This window comes from Saimiri boliviensis, chromosome 1 (assembly GCF_048565385.1).
Source record: "Saimiri boliviensis isolate mSaiBol1 chromosome 1, mSaiBol1.pri, whole genome shotgun sequence".
Lineage (NCBI taxonomy): Eukaryota > Metazoa > Chordata > Mammalia > Primates > Cebidae > Saimiri > Saimiri boliviensis.
Genome location: NC_133449.1, coordinates 31,865,363 through 31,889,063, shown reverse-complemented (window position 1 = coordinate 31,889,063; position 23,701 = coordinate 31,865,363). Strand labels below are relative to the sequence as shown.

Here is a 23,701-nt window from a genome sequence, read left to right as displayed (position 1 = left end):
TTTTGTTTTCTTTGTAAGGATGAGGTCTCACCATGTTGCTCAGGCTGGTCTTGAACTCTTAGGTTCAAGCAATCCGCCTGCCTCAGGCTCCCACAGGGCTGGGATTACAGGTGTAAGTCACCATGCCTGGCCCATAAACTATGTTTTTAAAGTAGATAATACAATAGTAGGTACAGCAAATGATCCTGTTTTGGTGTACACACACACACATACACACACACACACACACACACACACACACACACACACCCCTCTATAATCCCACAGCCTGAGCAACATGGTGAAACCCCATCTCTACCAAAAAAAAAAAAAAAAAAAAAAAAAAGCTGGGTATGGTGGCACATGTCTGTAGTCCCAGCTACTCAGCTACTCAGGAAGCTGAGGTGGGAGAACTGATTGAACTTGAGAGGTTGAGGCTGCAGTGGCTGCACCACTGCACTCCAGCCTGGGTGACAAAGAGAGACCCTGTATCAATAAAAAAAAAAAAAAAAGAATTCAATCCCATTTACAATATCCACAAAAGAAATAAAATACCTAGAAATACATCTAACCAAGGAGGTGAAAGATCTCTACAAGGAGAACTGTGAAACACTGCTTAAAGAAATCACGAATGATATAAACAAATGGAAAAACATTCCATGCTCATAGATTGGAAGATCAGTATCATTAAGATGGCCACACTGTCCAAAGTAATCTACAGATTCAATGTTATTCTTATCAAACTACCAATGTCATTTTTCACAGGACTGGGAAATTCTAAAATACATATGGAACCAAAAGAGAGCCCAAATAGCTAAAGCAATTCTATGCAGAAGGAATGAAGTTGGAAGCATCGCATTACCTGAATTCAAACTACAAAGCTAACGTAGCCAAAACAGCATGGTACTGGTAAAAAAAAACACACACACAAAGACCAGTGGAACAAAATAAAGAACCCAGAAATAAAGCCATATACCTACAGGCATCTGATATTCGACAAAGTCAACAAAAATAGGCAGTGGGGAAAGGACTCCCTATTCAACAAATGGTACTAGGATAGCTGGCTAGCCGTATGCAGAAGAATGAATCTGGACCTTTACTTTTTTTGTTTGTTTTCTTTGTGATGGCGTTTTACTCTGTCGCCCAGGCTGGTGTGCAGTGGCATGATCTTAGCTCACTACAACCTCCTGGGTTCAAGCGATTCTCCTGCCTTAGTCTCCCAAGTAGCTGGGATCACAGGTGTGCTCCACCACGCCTGGCTAATTTTTGTATTTTTAGTAGTGACAAGGTTTCAGCATGTTGGCCAGACTGGTCTTGAACTCCTGAGCTCAAGTGATCCGCCAGCCTCAGCCTCCCAAAGTGCTAGGATTACAGGCATGAACCACCATGCCCGGCTGTGGACCTTTACTTTTCACCATATAAAAACATTAACTGAAGATGGATTAAATATTTCAGTTTAAGACCTTGTCTGGGCACTGTGGCTCATGCCTATAATCCGAGCAGTTTGGGATCACCTGAGGTTAGGAGTTCAAGACCAGCCTGACCAACATGGTGAAACCCTGTATCTACAAAAATGAAAATAATAATAATAATAATAATAATAATAATAATAATAATAAGTGTGGTGGCAAATGCCTGTAGTCCTAGTTACTTGGGAGGCTGAGGTAGAAGAATCACTTGAACTCAAGAGGCAGAGGTTGCAGTGAGCCGAGATCATGCCACTACACTCCAGCCTGGGAGATAGAACTAGATTTCATCTCAAAAAAAGCAAATGTGGCCAGGCGCAGTGGCTTATTCCTGTAATCCCAGCACTTTGGGAGGCCAAGGTGGCAGATCATGAGGTCAGGGGATTGAGACCATCCTGACTCACACAGTGAAATCCCATCTCTACTAAAAATACAAAAAATCAGCCGGGCGTGGTGGTGCATGCCTGTGGTTCCAGCTACTTAGGAGGCTGAGGTGGGAGAATCACTTGAACCCGGGAAGCGGAGGTTGCAGTGAGCTGAGATCATGCCAGTGCACTCCAGCCTGGGTGACAGAGCAAGACTCCATCTCAAAATAAAATCAATCAATCAATCAATCAATCAATCAATTAATCTAAGACCTCAAACTGTAAGAATCCTGCAAGACAACCAAGAAACACCTACAGAATGGAAGAAAATATTTGCAAATTATGTGTGAGACAACGGTCTGATATCAGAATCTATACAGAACTTAATTGAACAAGCAAAAACAACCCCATTAAAAAATGAGAAAAAAGGCCAGGTGCAGTGGCTCATGCCTGTAATCCCAGCACTTTGGGAGGCTGAGGTGGGCAGATAATGAAGTTAGGAGATCGAGACCATCTTGGTCAACATGGTAAAACCTTGTCTCTACTAAACATACAAAAAAATTAGCTGGGCATGGTGGCATATGCCTGTAGTCCCAGCTACTCAGGAGGCTGAGGCAGGAGAATTGTTTGAACCCAGGAGGTGGAGATTGCACCACTGCACTACAGCCTGGGCAACAGTGTGAGGCTCCATCTCAAAAAAAAAAAAAAAAAAAACAGATGCTTCTCAAAAGAAGTCATACAAGTGGCCAAGAAATATAAAAAAAGTGCTCATCATCACTAAGCAGCAGAGAAATGCAAATCAAAACCACAATGAGATACTATCCCACACCAGTCAGAATGGCTATTATTATTATTTATTAATTTATTTTTTGAGACAGAGTCTTGCTCTATTGCCCAGGATAGAGTGCAGTGGCACAATCTCAGCTCACTGCAACCTCCACCTCCCGGGTTCAAGCAATTCTCCTGCCTCAGCCTCCCAAGTAGCTGGGAGTACAGGCCCATGCCACCACACCTGGCTAATTTTTGTATTTTTAGTAGAGACGCGGTTTCACCATGTTGGTCAGGCTGGTCTCAAACTCCTGACTTCAGGTGGTCTACCTGCCTTCGCCTCCCGAAGTACTGGGATTACAGTATAAGCATGAGCCACCATGCCCAGTCAGAATGGTTATTATTAAAAAGTCAAAAAAAAAAAAAAAAATAGGTGCTGGTGAGTCTGCAGAGAAAAGAGAAAGTCACAGTGGGGATGTAAATTAGTTCGGCCACTCTGAAAAGCAGTTTGAAGATTTCTCAAAGAACTTAAAACAGAACTAGCATTTGACCCAGGAATCCCATAACTGGGTATATATCCAAAAGACAAAAAATCTTTCTACCAAAAAGACACATGTACTTGCACGTTCATCACAGCACTATTTACTATAGCAAAGTGAATAGTGCTGTTGGGCACCTAGCTGTTGGGCACCTAGGATTGATGAGCACCTAGGTTGGATTGCTTAATGAAGAGTTCGAGACCAGCCTGGGCCACATAGCGAGATTCCACTGTTACAAAAATAAATTAGCCAGGCATACATCTGCAGTCCCAGCTACGAGGAAGGCTGAGGCAAGAAAACTGCTTGGGCCTAGAGGGTTGAGGCTGCAGTGAGCCATGACTGTGCCCCTGCACTCTAGGCTGGGTGACAGAGCAAAACTCTGTCTCAATAAATAAAAAATAAAATAAAACATAAAGAAACAGAGGGAGAGGGAGTAGTATCAAGGATGACAGTACTTACCTCTAGATGGCAGAATTATTTAGGATATTTAATCTCTTTCTTATGACTTAGTTACAAGTTCTTATTTCTTTTTTTTTTTTTTTTTTGAGACAGAGTTTCACTCTTGTTATCCAGGCTGGAGTGCAATGGCGTGATCTCGGCTCACCGCAACCTCCGTCTCCTGGGTTCAAGCAATTCTCCTGCCTCAGCCTCCCGAGTAGCTGGGACTACAGGCGTGCACCACCATGCCCAGCTAATTTTTGTATTTTTAGTAGAGACGGGGTTTCACCATGTTGACCAGGATGGTCTCAATCTCTTGACCTCGTGATCCACCCGCCTCGGCCTTCCAAAGTGCTGGGATTACAGGCTTGAGCCACCGCGCCCGGCTCTTATTTCTTTTTAACAATTGGGTACTGTTTGCCTAATAAAAACTTTATGTGTGTGTGTGTGTGTGTGTGTGTGTGTGTGTGTGTGTGAGTGATAGATGGCCAGGCATGGTAGCTTATGCCTGTAATCTCAGCACTTTGGGAGGATGAGGCAGATGGATCACTTGAGCTCAGGAGTTTGAGACCAGAGTTTGGACAACATGGCGAAACCTGATCTCTACAAAAAATACAAAAACTAGCTGGGCGTGGTGGTGCACACCTATAGTCACAGCTACTTGGGAGGCTAAGGTGTGAGGATGGTTGAGTCCATGAAGCAGAGGTTGCATTGAGCCACTGCACTCCAGGATGGGCAACAGAGACAGACCCAGTCTCAAAAAAATAGAGTAAATAAAATTGAATAAAATGTCCAGCAGACACTCCATGTTGGTTTCTAAATAAACACAGATTAAAAAAAAATTCTTACAAAACATAAACTGCACATAAATTAGCCAAATTGTTTAGTTATGATGCTATCTGAACCTATGACTTGAAATACTAAATACAGAACAATCGTAAGAGAGTCACTGTCAATCATGAGATAGAAAAAATACCTATATTCCTTAAATTTGACTTCTAGTTTATTACTCTTTAAAAAATTTTTCTTTTGTCTTTTCTTCTTTGGCACAATTTGAAATTTCATTGTTATTCAATGGTTTGTTACTTTTAGCTAAGACAAGCCACGTCTAGAAATCGAGTCATCTTTGATTTCTTCCTTTTCTTTGCCACTACCATTGACAGTTGTCACTATGTAACTATTAAAGATGCCATATCCTCTTTTAGTCTGATATGGAAATCAAAGTAATTAAAATAAGGAAACTATTTTCCGAGTATGAACTAGAAAAGTCTCCTATAATCACAGTGCATGTGTTAATTTACAGCTTTCGTGATATTAACTTTTAGCAGCTCAAAAGCTTGTTTTATTAAGTTTCTGGGTCTTAACCAGGGACTTAACAGGGTGTGATCTAGAGGCCAAATTCTGAAATGATGACTACATTTTTTGTGTTTATAAGCCATCCAATGTCACTAGTAAAATCAAAAGAATAATTAGGCTGGGCGTGGTGGCTCACACCTGTAATCTCAGTACTTTGGGAGACCAAGGCAGGTGATCATGAGGTCAGGAGTTCAAGACCAGCCTGGCCAAGATGGTGAAACCCCGTCTCTACTAAAAATATAAAAATTAGCCAGGTGCAGTGGCAGGTGCCCATAATCCCAGCTAATTGGGAGGCTGAGGCAGGAAGAATCGCTTGAACCCGGGAGGCAGAGGGTGCAGTGAGATAAGATCACGACACTGCACTCTATCCTGGGCAACAGAGCAAGACTAGGTCTCAAAAAAAATAAGAAGAATAATTAAGTGGTCACTTTGGCAGCGCACATACTAAAACTGGAACAATACAGAGAAGATTTGCATGGCCTCTGTGCAAGAATGACACGAAAATTCACGAAGCGTTCCATATTTTTAAAAACTGATTAATTTTTAAAAATAAAGAAAATAAGGAAAGTGATTAAAAATGAACTCTAAGACTGAAGTGTATAGTTCTAAAAGGCATTCTAGAAGACAGTTTGGGAATTTGCATCAAAAGCCATAAAAAAGATGAATATTTCCTGATTTACAAAAATTTCTAAAAATTAGTCTTAAGAAATAATCACAAATATTTAAAAAGTTTATCCCTAAAAATGTTTATCTTGGGCCAGGTGCAGTGGCTCATGCTTGTAATCCCAGCACTTTGGGAGGCTGAGGTGGGCATATCAGGAGGTCAGGAGATCAACACCATCCTGGCTAACATGGTGAAACCTCGTCTCTACTAAAAATACAAAAAATTATCTGGGCTTGGTGACACATGCCTGTAGTCCTAGCTGCTTGAGAGGCTCAGGCAGGAGAATCGCTCGAACCCAGGAGGTGGAGGTTGTGGTGAGCCGAGATCACGCCATTGCACTCCAGCCTGGGCAACAGTGTGAGACTCCATCTCAAAAACAAAAACAAAAACAAACAAAAAGGTGTATCCCAGACATGTTAAAATAGGAAAAATAGAAGATAATTCTAAATATTCATTAAGGGACTGATGAAAGAAATTATGGCAGATTTATATAACATAAAACTAAGAAAACAAACTATAAGACCTTCAAGGTAACACAATCTATGCAGCAGGAAGCAACAGCACATCTGACTGACCTAAAAACCCCAAAGCAGCTAACAAGACTTAATGGAAATCTAGGACAGCCAATATGAGAAAGGCAGCTGAAACTGAGAGGAGTTTTGCACATTTCAACAGTGGGTAAATATACTGGGTCTGCAATAAGGGCTGGAACAGTTTGAGCCCTATGAGTTCCTGAAAGTAACTAAGCAAAGCTCCCCTCTAGAAAAAAAACCCGTATCAAGAAGAAGCAATGGGAAGAAAATCCAAACTGAGTAGTACAGTTGAGACAAAGGATAGAAGAGGTTCAGATAAAAATGTAAGGCAGGAGGCCGGGCGCAGTGGCTCAAGCCTGTAATCCCAGCACTTTGGGAGGCCGACGCGGGTGGATCACGAGGTCGAGAGATCGAGACCATCCTGGTCAACAGGGTGAAACCCCGTCTCTACTAAAAATACAAAAAATTAGCTGGGCATGGTGGCTCGTGCCTGTAATCCCAGCTACTCAGGAGGCTGAGGCAGGAGAATTGCCTGAACCCAGGAGGCGGAGGTTGCGGTGAGCCGAGATCGTGCCATTGCACTCCAGCCTGGGTAACAAGAGCGAAACTCCGTCTCAAAAAAAAAAAAAAAAAAAAAAAAAAATGTAAGGCAGGACCAGCCACGGTGGCTCGTGCCTGGAATCCCAAAACTTTGGGAGGCCAAAGCAGTAGAATTGCTTAAGGTTAGGAGTTCAAGACCAGCCTGGGCAACACAGCAAGACTCAGTTTCTACAAGAAAAATAAAAAACATCAGCCGGGCATGGTGGCATGTACCTGTAATTCCAGCTACTGGGAAGTTTGAGGTAAGAGGATCACTTGAGCCCAGAAGTCTGAGACTACAGTGAGGTATATCTATACCATTCACTCAAGCCTGGGTGAGAGGGCAGAACTCTGTCTCCTAAAAAAAACAACAACGATAGGCCAGGCACAGTGGCTCACACCTGTAATCCCAGCACTTTGGAAGGCTGAGACAAGTGATCACCTCAGGTCAGAAGTTTGAGACCGGCCTGGCCAACATGGTGAAACCCCAGCTCTACCAAAAAATACAAAAATTAGCCAGGCATGGTGGCATGCACCTGCAGTCCCAGGTTCTGGGGAGACTGAGGTGAAAGGATAACTTGAACCGGGAGGTGGAGGTTACAGTGAGCTGAGATTATACCACTGCACTCACTCCAGCCTGGGCAACAGAGACCCTGTCTCTAAAAAAAAAAAGTGAAAATGGCAGAGAGGAACGAAGCCAGAATAAAAAACTTTCTTCTTTTACAAAATCATCAGAAGGTGGAGCTCTAGACTCATACACACTACCCTAAACCACTCCTAATTTTAAAGTTCAGAAAAACTAATTTCACATAAAAATGAGCAACAGAAAAGGACAGAGGGTCAAATCCCACACAAAGTTATGTAAGAAAAAAAGAGACTATAAAACCGATTACAAAAGATCATAAGACAGATGAAACTACGTGTGAGATAAAAACTATAAGCTACTTTTTCAAAACCAGTCAAAAGATATAAAACAAGAACATAAATCAGAATTAGAAAACCTTAGAAATGATATGACAATTATAATACAAGAAAAAAGATCATTTTAGAAATGAAGATTTAGCCATAATAAATAAAAACATAAGTAAACATACAGGTATACTTTAAGAGACATAAAAATTAAAAAAAAAAATCAAAAGGAAATTAAGAGGAGATAAGAATTTGAGAGAAAATAACAAAAAAGAAAGGCAAAGATCCAACATGGACATAACAGAAGTTTCCAAAAAAGAAAACCAGGCCAGGCATGGTGGCTCATGCCTATAATCCCAAGCACTTTCGGAGGCCAAGGCAGGTGGATCACTTGAGGTCAGGAGATCGAGACCAGCCTGGCCAACAAGGTGAAACTCTCTCTACTAAAAATACAAAAATTAGCCGGGCGTGGTGTTACACACTTGTAATACCAGCTACTCAGATGGCTGAGGCAGGAGAATTGCTTGAACCCAGAGGGCGGAGGTTGCTGTGAGCTGAGACTGCACCACTGCACTTCAGCTTAGGTGACAAGAGTGGAACTCCATCTCGGGGCGGGAAGGGGGGTACCACACAAAGAAAAGAACCAATGTTATAAACTATAATTAGATGCTTTAAAAAATTATTTTTGAAATAGCATTATTGAAGGGGTGTACTGTGGGCCGGGCGCGATGGCTCATGCCTGTAATCCCAGCATTTTGGGGGATTAAGGTGGGCAGATCACTTGAGGTCAGGAGTTCAAGACCAGCTTGGCCAACATGGTAAAATGCCATCTCTACTAAAAATCACAAAAATTAGCTGGGCATGGTGGTGTGTGCCTGTAATCCTAGCTACTCAGGAGGCTGAGGCAGGAGAATCGCTTGAACCCGGGGTGAGGGTAGAGGTTGCAGAGAATCAAGATTGCACCACTGCACTCCTGCCTGGACAACAGAGCCAAGAGTCCATTTCAAAAAACAAACAAACAAACAAACAAATAAAAACAAAAAGAAGAAGAAGAAGAAAGAAGAAAGAAGAAGAAAGAAAAAAGAAAGAAGAAATGGTGCACTGCATACTTGAAACAACTGAGGCAGAATGACCAATGCCAACACATATTCTAGTAAAGGCACTGAACTTTAAAAAAAAAAAAAGGCTTTGGGCATCCAAGTAAAAAGATCAAGTTATATAGGAAGGAAAAGGAAAAAAATTAGACTATCATTAGGCATTGTCTCAGCAATGCTTCACGCCAGAAATAAAAGGGATAAAGTATTTTTAAGAAACTTGAAACAAAATGTATACTAAAGATTTTATATCCTGTCAAATTTTTAATTATAATGTCCACAAGCTGCTTTCAACATTCAAGAATTTAGAGAATATTGTTCCCAACAGCCCCTTTTAAAGAATTTACTAGAGAAGTGTAGTGTGGTGGGTCCCCCACCAGGTTACTCAAGGGTGTATGTCCGCTGCCTGAACTCTGAAGGTCAGGCAGTGAGCCAAAGCCATGGTGCCCAGCTGAGGAGCAAGCGTCCCTGAGAACCAAAGATTTTAGAGAGCATCTGAGACCCTACCAAGGAAAACGGTCTCATCACATGCATATAGTAGGCAAAGAGTGAGAAAACTAGCTTAAAAGCAGCTTAGAAATGGGAGGTGGGTAGATCCCTAAATCTGTCCTGCTGCTGCCCAGGAGTTCTCCATAGGTTAAGTTCTAATAAACTCACCTACTGGCCATGCTGGACCTATCCAAGTCATCTTTGGTCTCTTGGCACTTTAGTCACTTGGCACCCTCTCAGTAAGGTGGGAGGGGATGTTACAGTCTCAAGTTTTTCTTGTAATGAGTAAGTCTTAGACAGCCAAAACAATGAGAGAGGGGAAGAGTTGGAAAAGGTAGAGGTGAAGCAACCATTTTCCCACTATGAAAGTGTAGCCTGAAACTAAAGACTACAAAGTAGATAACATCATTGAACTGCTGGACCAACTTTGATCTGCATATCTATGAAATTTGTGTTACATTAGAAAAATCAAGCCGGGTGCGGTGGCTCAAGCCTGTAATCCCAGCACTTTGGGAGGCTGAGGCGGGTGGATCATGAGGTCGAGAGATCGAGACCATCCTGGTCAACATGGTGAAACCCCATCTCTACTAAAAATACAAAAAACTAGCTGGGCATGGTGGCGCATGCCTGTAATCCCAGCTATTCAGGAGGCTGAGGCAGGAGAATTGCCTGAACCCAGGAGGCGGAGGTTGCAGTGAGCCGAGATCGTGCCATTGCACTCCAGCCTGGGTAAGAAGAGCGAAACTCCGTCTCAAAAAAAAAAAAAAAAAGAAAAATCAAACCCTCTTTGGCTTTTTGAAAATGATACTGTGGAAGAGTATTTAATGACATAGAATACTGTTCGTGATAAATTAACTAAATAAAAAGAGCAAATTATAAAACAACATGATCTCATTTTCTTTTTTTTGGAGATGAAGTCTCACTCTGTTACCCAGGCTGGAGTGCAATGGTGTGATCTTGGCTCACTGCAACTTCACCACCCAGGTTCAAGTGATTCTCCTGCCTCAGCCTCCTGAGTAGCTGGGATTACAGGTGCGTGCCACACCATCATACCCAGCTAATTTTGTATTTTTAGTAGAGACGTGGTTTCACCATGTTAGCCAGGCTGGTCTTAAACTCCTGACCTCAGGTGATCTGCCTGCCTCGGCCTCCCAAAAGTGCTGGGATTACAGGTGTGAGCCACTGCACCCAGCCCATGATCTCATTTTCCAAGGGGAATAAATGTATAAATACCAAAATATCAACAGCAGTTTTCTTTAGATGATAAGATTATAGCGATTTACATTTTCTGTATTTTCCTCACCATTCCTGATGTATAAGTAAAACCATGTCATAATAAAGTCTCTCTGGTATTGAGGTTCAAACTGAATTAGAAAATATGGAATTTTATGCTGAAGCATGTTGTGTTATTGCAGTTCTTCAAAATATTCAGTAAAATACTAAAATTAGAACTGCAGTTAAAAAAGAAAGTAATTGCATTTTTTAAAACATTTTCTTATTTGGGAATTACACTGACTACAAATTTGTCTTATCTGGACACTCTTGTATTATGATCATTAGCATGTTTGAAGGGAAAAAATTAAAACATTCCTCGGCCAGGTGCCGTGGCTCACGTCTGTAATTCCAATACTTTGGGAGGTCAAAGTGGGAGGACTGCTTGAGGTCAGGAGTTTGAGACCAGCCTGGTTAACAAAGTGAGACCCTGTCCCTAAACAACAACAAAAAAATCCCTCAATTAGGTAATTGAATCCCTGTACATTTTACACTCTTCTTAACATAACTAGGAATCAAAGGCTCTATGAAAATTTTAAGGAAATACTTTGTTTTCAGTTTTAAAAATGAAAGACTATATTTTAAATTATAACTAAAGTCCTATGTAAAAGAACATACCAATGAGCCAAAACCTAGGGTCCAAAAATGTTCATTTCGGACTTCTAAAACTCCATCCAAGGTAGATACCTAACCAAAAACAGAAATAAGTGATCAGAGTTGTCTGTACTTAACATATTCAATGCAGTTTAGTCATATTATGGACTTGGTTTAACTTAAGAATAACACAGCCAAATCTTGCCGAAGGACACTTATTAGCTAAGAGAAGTCTCAGACCATTCAAGATACCATTCCTGTTTGTTCCATATTGACCCAACCTTGCTTTCCCAGTTTCACGTTTGCCCCAATTATTTTAGAATCAGGCCCCCACTGCTCAGTTTTAAACCCCTACCCCCACCAGTTTTTCGACAGTGTATAGTTTTCATTTTATAAATATGAAATATGTATCTAGCACTTTGTGGTATCAGATTTTACTTAATTTTTTATTTTCTCAATCACTTCTTTCTCTGGATTCCCTTACAACAAATCTCTGCACAACACAGGATGTTGTTTGGCTGTGAGCCTACAAGAAATTACAAGGCCAGATATATAGTATGTAGCCCACTGGTACACTGGGACAGGATATTTACCCTAGGCCAGGCTTCACTAGTTGAGAGAAGTAGTGAGTTATATTGGTAAAAGTGGCCTCTGTGACACTGACAATCAAAGGTTTAAAACAGTTTCAACATCAAAATAGTTCATTATTTTATTTCTTCATTAGTTAGTAGGTAGAAATATGAAACAGCTTAAAAGGAAGTCTAGGCTGGGCACTGTAGCTCATATCTGTAATCCCAGCACTTTGGGAGGCTGAGATTGAGCCAGCCGTGGTGGTGGGTACCTGTGATCCCAGCTACTCAGGAGGCTGAGGCAGAAGAACTGCTTGAACCCAGGAGGCAGACGTTGAAGCGAGCCAAGATTGTGCTACTGTACTTCAGCCTGGGTGATAGAGCAAGACTCAGTCTAAAAAAAAAAAAAAAGGCCGGGTGCGGTGGCTCATGTCTGTAATCCCAGAACTTCGGGAGGCTGAGGCGGGTGGATCACAAGGTCAAGGATTGTGACCAGCCTGGCCAACATGGTGAAACCCCGCCTCTACTAAAAATACAAAAATTAACTGAGCATGGAGGGGAGTGCCTGTAGTCCCAGCTACTCAGGAGGCTGAAGCAGGAGAATCCCTTGAGCGTGGGAGGAAGGGATTGTAGTGAGCCGAAAGTTGTAGTGAGCTGAAGGTTGTAGTGACCTAAGATCCCGCCACTGCACTCCAGCCTGGGAGACAGAGCAAGACTCTGTCTCAAAAAATAAATAAATAAAAAATAAAAATCACAGCATTTATAATAAGGTAGTCTTTAGACCATTACCTTCCACTTTACTTCAAGTGGATTTGGTCTCCAAACTGAACAATGCCTCATATTTTTCTATGTTTGCCACTATATTATGGCTCCTAGTATGTTACTGTGAAGAACACAAACTCCTGAAAAAAAAAAATTCTAGGTAGAGTTGAATAAAGTATTATAAGTGTTCACCTTTTCAATTCCCTGATATAAATTAAAATGATTTCATTTACTCTTCCATCTTACCTCTCTGATAAGTTTGTCCAACTGACCAATAACATGAGGTGGTGTTGTCTGGGGAAAAATAAAATAAAATATGAGTAACGGGAGAAGGAAAAAAAGTTTGTCAACAATGGTCCTGAATCCCCTCCCCAAAAGGATTTTAAGCCAGCCTTTGCTTTGACACATGCCCTATCATGATTTAGAGAAGAGAAGTTTCAACTGGCCCCACTAGTGGAGCAATATCATCAACTGGCTCATATCTGTCTTTTTATCTTGAAGATAAAATAAGAAGACAAATAACACTTAACCAACCAACCAACCAACCAACAAAAAGTCATTGGGAAATGGTTAGAAAGGTAAGATTGTGCATAGGGCATAGCACTATACAACTATTATCTCATTGTTTGTATTATTTCTGGAGATGGAGATACTGCCCGTAAGTTCTGGAAAAGGCATGAGGGTAAGATAGAAGGAACCACATTTCTATTCAGGGTGTTCCTATCGTTTCAGTAAGTAGCAATGTGTCATTTACAATTTTAAGTTTGAAATTTTTAAAGTCTCACTGATTCAATGGCAGGAAATAAAAAAATAGTCATAACCAAATTACACAACAGCCAAAGCACATTTACTGACAGAAAATAAATACCTAAAAAAAATTTCAGGCCAGGTGCAGTGGCTCACACCTGTAATCCCAAGCACATTGGGAGGTTCAAGGCAGGTGGCTCACCTGAGGTCAGGAGTTTGAGACCAGCCTGGCCAACATAGTGGAACACCAGTTCTACTAAAAACAAAAATTAGCCGGGTGTGGTGACATGTGCCTGTAGTCCCAGCTACTCAGGAGACTGAGGTAGGAGAATTGCTTGAACCCAGAAGGCAGAGGTTGCAGTGACCCGAGATCATGACACTACACTCCAGCCTGGACAACAGAGACAGACTCCATCTCAAAAAAAAAAAAAAAAAAAGAAAAAAGAAAAAGAAAAAAAATTTAAGTAACACTTTTTCACTTGAAACATAATAATAATTTTAAATGTATGATTTTGCCACATTATAAATATAGGAGGATTTGTGCCTATTTTACGGGTTAATGGACTTTGATCTGGTTCTTACTATATGAATTTCAGAGATTAGTGTTTTGACTTCATTTTAGCAAGGGCTTCCAGTAACTAAACATTTCACAATCTGCACTGTTAAAGGGAGGGCATTAAAAAACTTTGTTTTGTTTTGTTTCTTTGAAATGGAGTATTGCTCTGTCACCCAGGCTGGAGTGCAGTGGCACGATCTTGGCTCACTGCAACCTCCGCCTCCTGGGTTCAAGCAATTCTCCTGTCTCAGCCTCCAGAAGAGCTGAGATTATAGGTGTGTGCCACCATGCCCAGCTAATTTTTGCATTTTTTAAATTTTTAGTAGAGATGTGGTTTCACCATGTTGGCTAGGCTGGTCTCAAACTCCTGACCTTATGATTGGACTGCCTTGGCCTCCCAAAGTGCTGGGATTACAGGTGTGAGCCACGATGCTCAGCCAAAAACTTCTTGTAATTAAAAAATACGGCCACATACAATGGCTCACACCCATAATCCCAACATTTTGGGAGGCCAGGGCAAGAGCATCATTTGAACTCAGGAGTTTGAGACCAGCTTGGGCAACATAGTGAGAGCCCATGTCTACAAACATTTTAAAAAATTAGCTGGGTGTGGTGGTGTGTGCCTGTAGTCCTAGCTACTCTGGTGACTGAGGTGGGCGGGTTCTTTGAGCCTGGGAGGTCAAGGCTGCAGTGAGCTGAGATCCCACCACTGCATTCCAGTCTAGGTGACAGAGCAAGACCCTGCCTCTAAAAGAAAAAAATAATAAATTAAAATTTAAAAACAAAAATAAAAATTTCATAATCTGGTAGAAGAACGCATACAACTTTTTAATCTGGTAGAAGGACATGGCTAATATTAAGCACGTGCATTGGAAGAAGAACCTTACCTGGAGTAAGACTTTTCCACTGTACACACTCATGGGATACATAGTGCCAAACGTCATCAAGGCAATGGCTATTGCAGAGGCAGTGTCTACAGCAAAATAATTACTAAAAGGAAGAAATAATTCTAAATCTTAAATTTATATCTCACTGGGCATATTACAGTTAAATCTCCTGAACATTAACCATCTAAAGCAACAGGATGAAGCAACAGGACAAAATTTTATCACAATTGGCCACTACTCACAAAGACACATTTCAAAGAAAAAACTTCAGTTTTTAGAATTCTTTCCTGTCAAAGTGTAGTAGAAAAATAACTAATAATTATGTTCATTAGTAGGAAGAGGTATGATGAAAAAAAAAGTGGGCATTTCCCCATCATGCATTTTTTCTGTCAAACTACTTGACAGCTAGAAAGATCTGAAATATATTCATTTGCTTGAGACAAACAAAAAACTTCAACTCATAATTTTTTTTGAAAAGAGACAATAAAAGGTTTTTTTATTCAAAGGTATAACTGGATAAGTAGATTTGTTTATAACCATTCTTGCAAAAAACTTTAAAAAATATATAACCAACTTCTTTGCATACAGCAGACACATACCTCAACTACGATGACCTAATTTTTGGTGGATAATGTATATGATTAAGCAGAAATAAGCAAACTCACACTGGTAGATTATCAAATACTCAGTCAAAACTCCATTTGTGGCCCCCACTTCTTGGTTGATTTCTATTTCCACTTCATCTACCATCTTGTCAACTTCCTGAGCAACTCCCTTGTCGACTCTTGACTCTTGTTTTCCTGACTGGCCACCAGATCAACTCCCTGACTGGCATGACTGGTACGACTGGCCACTTCTCTGCCTGGAATTAGAAGATGTGTTTCCATCATAATATTCTTCAATTTCAGGTAACTTGGCTGGCACTGAGTATATCCAGTCGGAAGCATGCCATTCTGCCTGTAGCCTTTCTTCTGACTCACTTGTAGGAACATCAAAGCAAACACCCGTATTTCCTTTCAGGAGGCAGATTCTGATAATCTGAGATACTGCACTACTCAGCTTTCTGTTAAGTTCTTTCCAAGCACATCTGACATCCTATACTTCCTCTAAGCTTTCCAGAGTTACGGTCACAAACCCCCTATCAGACGTGATCAAAGATCATGGTGCAAAGCTTGATGCACCAGAAATGTGGGCTAAAGTTGCAGCCAATGCATCCACTGCCCCTTTCTCTTCTATCAGTCTCTGAGCTGATGGTTGGAAAAAAATCAACAGCAACATAAGAAATGGAAGCCAGAGACCTGATGGTATCTGTGCTTTTAGATTTAACTAAATCCACTGCAGAAGGAACACCTACACGTTTAAAAGTAATTCCTGCTTTTTGTTCCACATATCTTAGTTGACCTCTTTCTCTTGGTTGATCTCTTTTTCTTGGTTGATAAAACATACACAAATCCCTGCCTGTCCAGCTCTTCCTGTGCATCCAGAACGATGGATATAGGACTCAACATCCTAAGGAGGAGAACTTTGGATCATCAGGTCAACTTCAGGAATGTGCAAACCACAGGCAGCCACATTGGTTGCCACCGAAACTTTAAAACTACCTTCTCTGAAGCCTTTTTGTGTAATTTCTCTTTATGACTATGCAATGTCCCCATGTAAACACTGGGTATTTTGTTTTATGTGTTGATTCAGTTACATTCTTCTTGGTCTCCCAGAAAGTAACAGCTCACCCTTCAGACCCACTGCAGACTTGAAAGACATCTCCAATAACTGCTGGCCTCTGAGACCAATGACACAGGATGGCCAAGGGTTCCACAGTAGTTGCAGCCTTTTGAGTCATTTTTCCAACAAGGTAAACCCGATAATATCTGGATTTCATGTATTTTTTTGCAACTTTGTATACCCACTGTGGGCAAGTTGCAGTAAAAAGTAAACTCTGAGGACTGTCTTCAGAATTAGTTTTGTAGGATTTGTGAATAATATCTTCAAGTTGTTCAGCAAAATCTAAATCTAACATTTGATCCACTTCATCATGCACAACATAGGGGAGTTTAGAAAGATCCAATTGGGCTGGGCGTGGTGGCTCACACCTGTAATCCAACCACTTTGGAGGCCAAGGCAGGTGGATCACCTGAGGTCAGGAGTTCAAGACCAGCCTGACCAACATGGTGAAACCCCATCTTTATATATAAAAAAAGAAAGATCCAATTGGCCACTCTGCAGATGGTCTTTGACATGACCAGTGTTCCAACAAAGATGTCAATACCATTTCGAATATGATTAATTTGGCTTTGAAATAATGTTCCATCATAAAAACATGCCACGCTGAGTTTCCTAGTAATATCTTTGAAGTCCTTTGCTACCTGGTTTGCCAGTTCCCTTGCTGAAACCAAAATAAGTACCTTTGGTGAGCGGCTTTTTAAAATTGTTTCTTGATTTCTCTGGAGTCTTTCAATCAAGGGGATGGCAAAAGAGAATGTCCTTCCCGTTCCTGTCCGTGCTTGAGCTATTAAATCTTTTCCTTCATATACAGGACCAAAGGTCTTAACTTGAATAGGAAAGAGATATGTTACCCTTTGAACTTTCAGCTTTATAGTCTCTTCAGAAATAGGAAAATTGGAGAAGGCTCCTTCTTTCTGTTTATGTGTTAAGGCCTTCTCTAGTTTATTATCACTTGATTTATGTGTACAACTATCTAGGTATGACACTTGTTGAATTTTTTTTCCATATTCATCAATATCTCCATTTGGTAGATCTTTTCTTCTTGACTTATAAGATTTACAGAATTCATCTGAAAGTCTATTAAATCCTTCTTCAGTGTCTCCATTTAGCTTCTCTTTCATTTTAGCTTTTTTGGCCTTGGGAGCATCCAGGTCATCTGTAACACCATTTTCTCTTGTTTCTGATTTCTCATCTGAGTCATAATAGTGCCTTGACTTCCTTTTGTCACTCCAGCATTGTAAAATGTGTTTTCAGCGTATCTTGTTTAAATCTTCCTAACAACCCTTTAAGGGAAGCACGGGTCCATAATCCCTTATCTGAAATTGTGATATCCATAAAGCTCTTCTGCCTCTTCTTCTGGCTCTCGGACTCCTCCAAGGGTGCTTCTAGCTGCATATGTTCCCCCAGAGGAGTTTCCCAGCAGTTACTGGCTACCACCGCCTCCCTCTGGGCGCAGTGGCCACAACCACCTATGGGCAGCAACAGCAAGAAAGGAAGTGGGGACAGGGCGACTGCCCAGCCTTGACCGTGTGTCACTTGACTAGTAATTTTTGATACAGAAAGACTAATGGAATCTATCAGTAATTTTATCCATTTTCCAATGAGTGATAATTATTTCCAATAAAACTTCAAATTCCCCAGGAATTTCCCCAGGTAAGATTCTCCAGGAATTTTTTATGGTAACATTATAGCTGACATCAACAGTTCAAACTGGCTGAAGTTCTACCAACAATACAGTTCAAAATGCCAATAATTACAAGTTGACTGTGCATTCTTTTCTACTTTTCCCCACATGCTGGGAATAGAAATGTGAATGAGACACAATCCTTGCCCTAGAAATAACAGGAGATACATATGTGAAAAACATGAAGCACTTTAGGCACTAAGGCAGAAATGTCTACAGAGTACCATGGCTGTACAAAAGATTGAGTGACAAGGCTACTGGGGTGGGGATAATCCAGAAAGGCTAACTATAAAAAGAAAAGGTGAGGTTTGGGCAGAACCTTCAAAGATGAGCAAGTGAAAGAAGCATGTACAGGGGCATGAAACCCTGACCCAGCAATAAAACCACAAAAATGGTCAGGAGTACATAGAGGGATGATCAGTAAGGTTGGTAGGGGCCTGATTACACAGGACTCTGTACTCAACTTCAATTTTTGCAACTATGCAAAGGGGAGGGTTTTGAAACAGGAAGATATTATGTCCAAACTAGCAAATTTGAATAATCACATTAATGGCAAAATAAAAGATAACTAGCAATGGACGAGAATGAAAACTAGAAGGCCAGAGGCTACTCTAATTAGACCAAAGAAATGATGATAAAGGTCTTAATAGGGACAGCAGTAATAAGAATGGGAAAGAGGAGACAGCCTGTCACCCAGGCTGGAGTGCAGTGGCGCAATGCCAGCTCACTGCAACCTCTGCCTCCTGGGTTCAAGCAATTCTCCTGTTTCAGCCTCCCAGGTAGCTGGGATGACAGGTGTGTGTTACCACATCCAGCAAATTTTTGTATTTTTAGCAGAAATTTTTGTATTTTAAGTAGAGATGGAGTATTGCCATGTTGGCCAGGCTGGTCTTGAACTCCTGACCTCAGGTGATCTCCCCACCTCAGCCTCCCAAAGTGCTGGGATTACTGGCATGAGCCACTGCACCCAGCCAAATAAATAAATATTAATAAACAATTATACAAGGCTTGGAGATGAATTAGAAATGGCTTGGGGAGTGGTGAGAGGAGAGGAAGGAGAAAAAGTAGATATTTAAGGATGCATTGCAGTTCTTAAAAAAATTAAAATATTGGGGGAATGTGAGGGGATGGTTAACAGATATAAAAATATAGTTAGAATGAATAAAATCTAGTATTTGATAGCAAAATAAGGTTAGTACACTCAACAATAACTTATTGTACATTTTAAAATAAACAAGAGCATAATTAGATTGTAACACAAAGAAAAAATAAATCCTTCAGGTGATGGATGCCCCATTTACCCTGATGTAATTAATACATACTGTATGCCTGAATCAAAATATCTCACGTACTCCATAAATATATATACCTGTCGGGCACGGTGACTCATGCCTGTAATCCCAGCACTTTGGGAGGCCGAGGTGGGCAGATCGCCTGAGGTCAGGAGTTTGAGACCAGCCTGGCCAACATGGAGAAACCCCATCTCTATTAACAACAACAACAACAACAAAAATATATATATTGTGTATATATATATGTATATATATATATAAACATATATATACACACAATATATATATGTGTATATATATGCTTATATATATGTGTATATATATATGTTTATATATATGTGTATATATATATGTTTATATATATGTGTGTGTGTATATATATATATATATATATATATACCTACTATGTACCCACAAAAGTAAAAAATTAAATAAATTAGATAAATACAGAATTATATGACTCAATAATTTCACTTATGGGTATATACCTCCAAGAATTGAAAGGAAGGACTCAGATATTTGTACACTCATGTTCATAGTGGCATTATTCACAATAGCCAAAAAATGGAACCAATTCAAATATCCACTGATGGATAAATGGGTAAACAAAATGCGGTATATACATGGAATGGAATGTGATTCAGCCTTAAAAGAGAAGGAAATTCTGCACATACTACAATATGGAATAACCTTGAGGACATTATGCTAAGTGAAATAAACAGGCACAAAGGAACAAATATTATATGATTTCATTCCTATGAAATACTTATAGAATTCAAATTCATAGAGACAGAAAGTAGAATGATGACTTCTAGGGGCTGTGAGGAGGAAGAAAAGGAAAGCTGTTTAATGAGTTTCAGGAAGGAATGAGGAAAAAGGTTCTGGAGATGGATGGTGTAATGGTTGCATATAATGTCACTAAATTGTACACTCAATGTAAATGAAAAAACTCTATGTTGGGATTACAGGCGTGAGCCACTGAGGCGGGCATATCACTTGAGAGCAGGAGCTCGAGAACAGCTCGGCCAATATTGCAAAACCCTATCTCTACCAAAAATACAAAAATTAGCCAGGCATGGTGGTGGGCACCTGTAATCCCAGCTACTCAGGGAGCCGAAGCAGGAGAATCACTTGAACCCAGGAGGTATAGGTTGCAGTGAGCTGAGATTGCACCACTGCACTCTAGCCTGGGCAACAAGAGAGAAACTCTGTCTCAAAAAAAAAAAACAACCCCAACTCTATGTTACGTATATTTTAATGCGATTTAAAATAAGAATGCATTGGCCTAAATGACAGTATTTTTCTTGTATCTCCCATTCACTGAGATGGGAAATATAAGAAAAAACAGTTTCAGTGTTAAGGGAAAATAGGTTCAGATTAAGTAGACACAAAGAGAAGTTAGGAAGATATGCCTTTTGGAATTCAACAGAAATGTGGGCTAGAAATAAAAATTAGGGAATCCCACAGAAGTAGCAAACAAAAACAAATACGTGCATGTGATTTTTAAGGAAAACACACAAAACAGCAAGAAGAATATGGACAAATTCTAGTAAAGACTAATATTTAAACGGTGGGTAGCCAAAGAATCATATGCCATAACATGTTAAGCTTAAAGCAGCTGTAAAGCCTATTTCCTAAAAGGCTTTAGTTTTTAAAAATGGTTTCACACCTACGTCCTCTTCTCCTCCCTCTCTCAGCAATAGTGGCTGTGGTTCAGATTTCTTTCTTATTGTTCTCATTTCTGTTTTACTCATCAGGTCAGCAGTAGGGAATTTAAATTGTTTTCCAGTCTGCATTATAGATTGTGGTAAGAAATACTTATTGAACCCAATCCCCTTGATTTTTCACATGAAGACACCTGAGGAAAAGACATGATCTAAGTTACACAGGTCATCAGCAAAACTGCTAGAAGCCTGACCACTAGCCATACTGCTGATGCCCTTAAAAATGAGGCCCCAGAAATCAAAACATACTTGGCAATAATAAAAAATACTCACTTAATTTCAATGAGCATGTAAGTAATACAAAGAGCAAATGCTCCAGCAAGATCAATCAAAACAAATGGATTCATTCGGGGAAGGAAGATACTGCTAAGTCCTGGAATAATTCCACACAAGCTAAAAAAAAAAAAAAAAAAAAAAAAAGAGTATCCATTAGCAGAACGCACAAGCTAAAAAAAAAAATTCCACACAAGCTAAAAAAAAAAAAAAAAAAAAAAAAAAGAGTATCCATTAGCAGAACGCACAAAACTTGGTGACAACCTTGTAAAAGATAACTTGTATTTTGGTACTACATAGTGTACTTCCTTTTTTTTTTTTTTTTTTTTTTTTTACATCACAAACTCATTGCTTAGTATTGCAGAACATAGCATACTTCTTCTTTTTTTTTTGAGACGGAGTTTCGCTCTTGTTACCCAGGCTGGAGTGCAATGGCGCGATCTCAGCTCACCGCAACCTCCGCCTCCTGGGTTCAGGCAATTCTCCTGCCTCAGCCTCCTGAGTAGCTGGGATTACAGGCACGCGCCACCACGCCCAGCTAATTTTTTGTATTTTGAGTAGAGATGGGGTTTCACCATGTTGACCAGGATGGTCTCGATCTCTTGACCTCGTGATCCACCTGCCTCGGCCTCCCAAAGTGCTGGGATTACAGGCTTGAGCCACCGTGCCCGGCCTCATAGCATACTTCTTAAAGAAAGCAAAGAGGATTTGCAAACAAAGCTCTTTCACTTACAAAGTTCTTTTTTGTATCATCAATTAAAAAGTAAAGGGAGAATAACAATCTGATCTTTATGATTCACGTAGTAACCTCAGCAATGAATAACTTAAGTTCCCGTGATAGACACATTTCTTGTATATTCCTTTAAATTATGCATATCATGAAACTCCATAACATCTTACCTTCGACTAAGATCTGCAACGTGCTCTTGAAGCCAGCTCGTACTAGCAGCTTTAATAAGAAAATACTTAAATTACCTATCTAGAAGAAAAAAACCACTACTCAAAATATGTGAGTTATTTAATTTAAAAAAACAAATTTGGCAGTGACTGAATAATATTGCAAAAGAACACGCTGCTCCTCAAATCTAGACATTTTTCCTTTTATACCCTCATGCAGCTAAGTCAAAAGCAGTTTCAACTGTTATACAATATACAGTTGACTTGAAGGAATTAGTGAACTTAGATATGTCATTGCTATTATTGATTTGAAGTTTTAAAGGTTCTTTATACTTTTTGTTGAGATGGAGTTTCACTCTTTTCACCCAGGCTGGAGTGCAATGGCATGATCTCGGCTCACTGCAACATCCGCCTCCCAGGTTCAAGTGATTCTCCTGCCTCAGCCTCCTGTGTAGCTGGGATTACAGGAGAGTGCCGCCACACCTGGCTAATTTTGTACTTTTAGTAGAGATAGGGTTTCACCATATTGGTCACGCTATTCTTGAACTCCTGACCTCAGGTGATCTGCCTGCCTCGACTTCCCAAAGTGCTGGGATTACAGGTGTGAGCCACTGCGCTCGGCAGTTCTTTATACTTTTAAGCAAGAGCTTCCGAACCTGTGTACTGGGAGTGGGCTATAGGTATAGGCTGAGTATCTCAAATCTGAAAATAAAAAATCCAAAACTTTAAGCCCCAAGATGATACTCAAAGGAAATGCTCGTGAGAGTATTTTGACTTTTGAATTTTCAGGTTTGGGATGCTCAACCCATACATATAATTCAAACACTCCAAAATCTAAAAAAATCTAAAATGTGAAACATTCCTGGCCCCAAGCATTTCGGATAAGAGATGCTCAAACTACATATGAATGATTAATTCCCTCAGCTCTCAAAAAAGCCAGGTGAGGACCTGGGTATCTACAAAGACACTCCCAGTTACTCTTCTTGGAAATTCTTGGATAAGTAGCCAGTGTCTAGGCTCAAGAATCCTGTTCCATTCAAATCAGAGTCCTACAGAAATATCAATTTTTAAAATGTGCACCATGATGTAAAAAACATTGGCAAGACTTATGCAAATGAAAAATAGTTGAGCAGTTAAGTAAGATGTCTGAATATCTAGCTTTAAATCGTAGCTCTGCCAGTAACTAGATGTGCAGCACTGGGTGAGTGAAGTGATTTAATCTCTCAATGCCTTAGTGTAAAATGGACATAATAAAAGTATTTACTTCATATGGCTAGAATTAAATTGGTTATTCTATGTAAAGTATTTAGCAGTGCTTGGAATAAAGAAAGTGCTTAATATTACTTTCCACTCAATTTTCAAGTAATTTCACAAATCTTTTTCCTTTTCTTTTTTTTTTTTGAGATGGAGTTTCGCTTTTGTTGCCCAGGCAGAAGTGCAATGACACGATTTCAGCTTACTGCAACCTCTGCCTCCTCGGTTCAAGGGATTCTCCTGCCTCAGCCTCCCGAGCAGCTGGGATCATAGGCACCTGCCACCATGC

General features: G+C 40.2%; 1 protein-coding gene, 1 non-coding gene and 2 pseudogenes across 7 annotated transcripts in view; 1 reads left to right on the top strand and 3 right to left on the bottom strand.

Moving 5' to 3' along the window:
- The window catches only part of SLC30A6 (solute carrier family 30 member 6), a 65,356-nt gene that overhangs the window by 4,513 nt on the left and 37,142 nt on the right, over nucleotides 1–23,701 (bottom strand). For 4 of the 6 annotated variants that reach the window (XM_039479023.2, XM_074395714.1, XM_074395716.1 and 1 more), the window contains 5 exons: nucleotides 22,162–22,210; nucleotides 21,262–21,381; nucleotides 14,567–14,669; nucleotides 12,623–12,670; nucleotides 11,070–11,138 (listed from right to left, as the gene is read on the bottom strand). In XM_039479023.2, the coding sequence (XP_039334957.1) occupies nucleotides 11,070–11,138; nucleotides 12,623–12,670; nucleotides 14,567–14,669; nucleotides 21,262–21,381; nucleotides 22,162–22,210 (389 nt within the window). The remainder of the gene's footprint in view (nucleotides 1–11,069; nucleotides 11,139–12,622; nucleotides 12,671–14,566; nucleotides 14,670–21,261; nucleotides 21,382–22,161; nucleotides 22,211–23,701) is intronic. The other 2 variants (XM_074395715.1, XM_074395718.1) reach the window with 2 other exon arrangements.
- On the top strand, nucleotides 5,332–5,438 carry LOC120362045 (U6 spliceosomal RNA). The gene has a single exon (XR_005578052.1). It is a non-coding gene; the product is annotated as a U6 spliceosomal RNA (small nuclear RNA).
- Nucleotides 15,375–17,535, bottom strand: LOC104650235 (ATP-dependent RNA helicase DDX50 pseudogene; annotated as a pseudogene).
- LOC141579896 (ATP-dependent RNA helicase DDX50 pseudogene) lies at nucleotides 15,383–16,700 on the bottom strand (annotated as a pseudogene).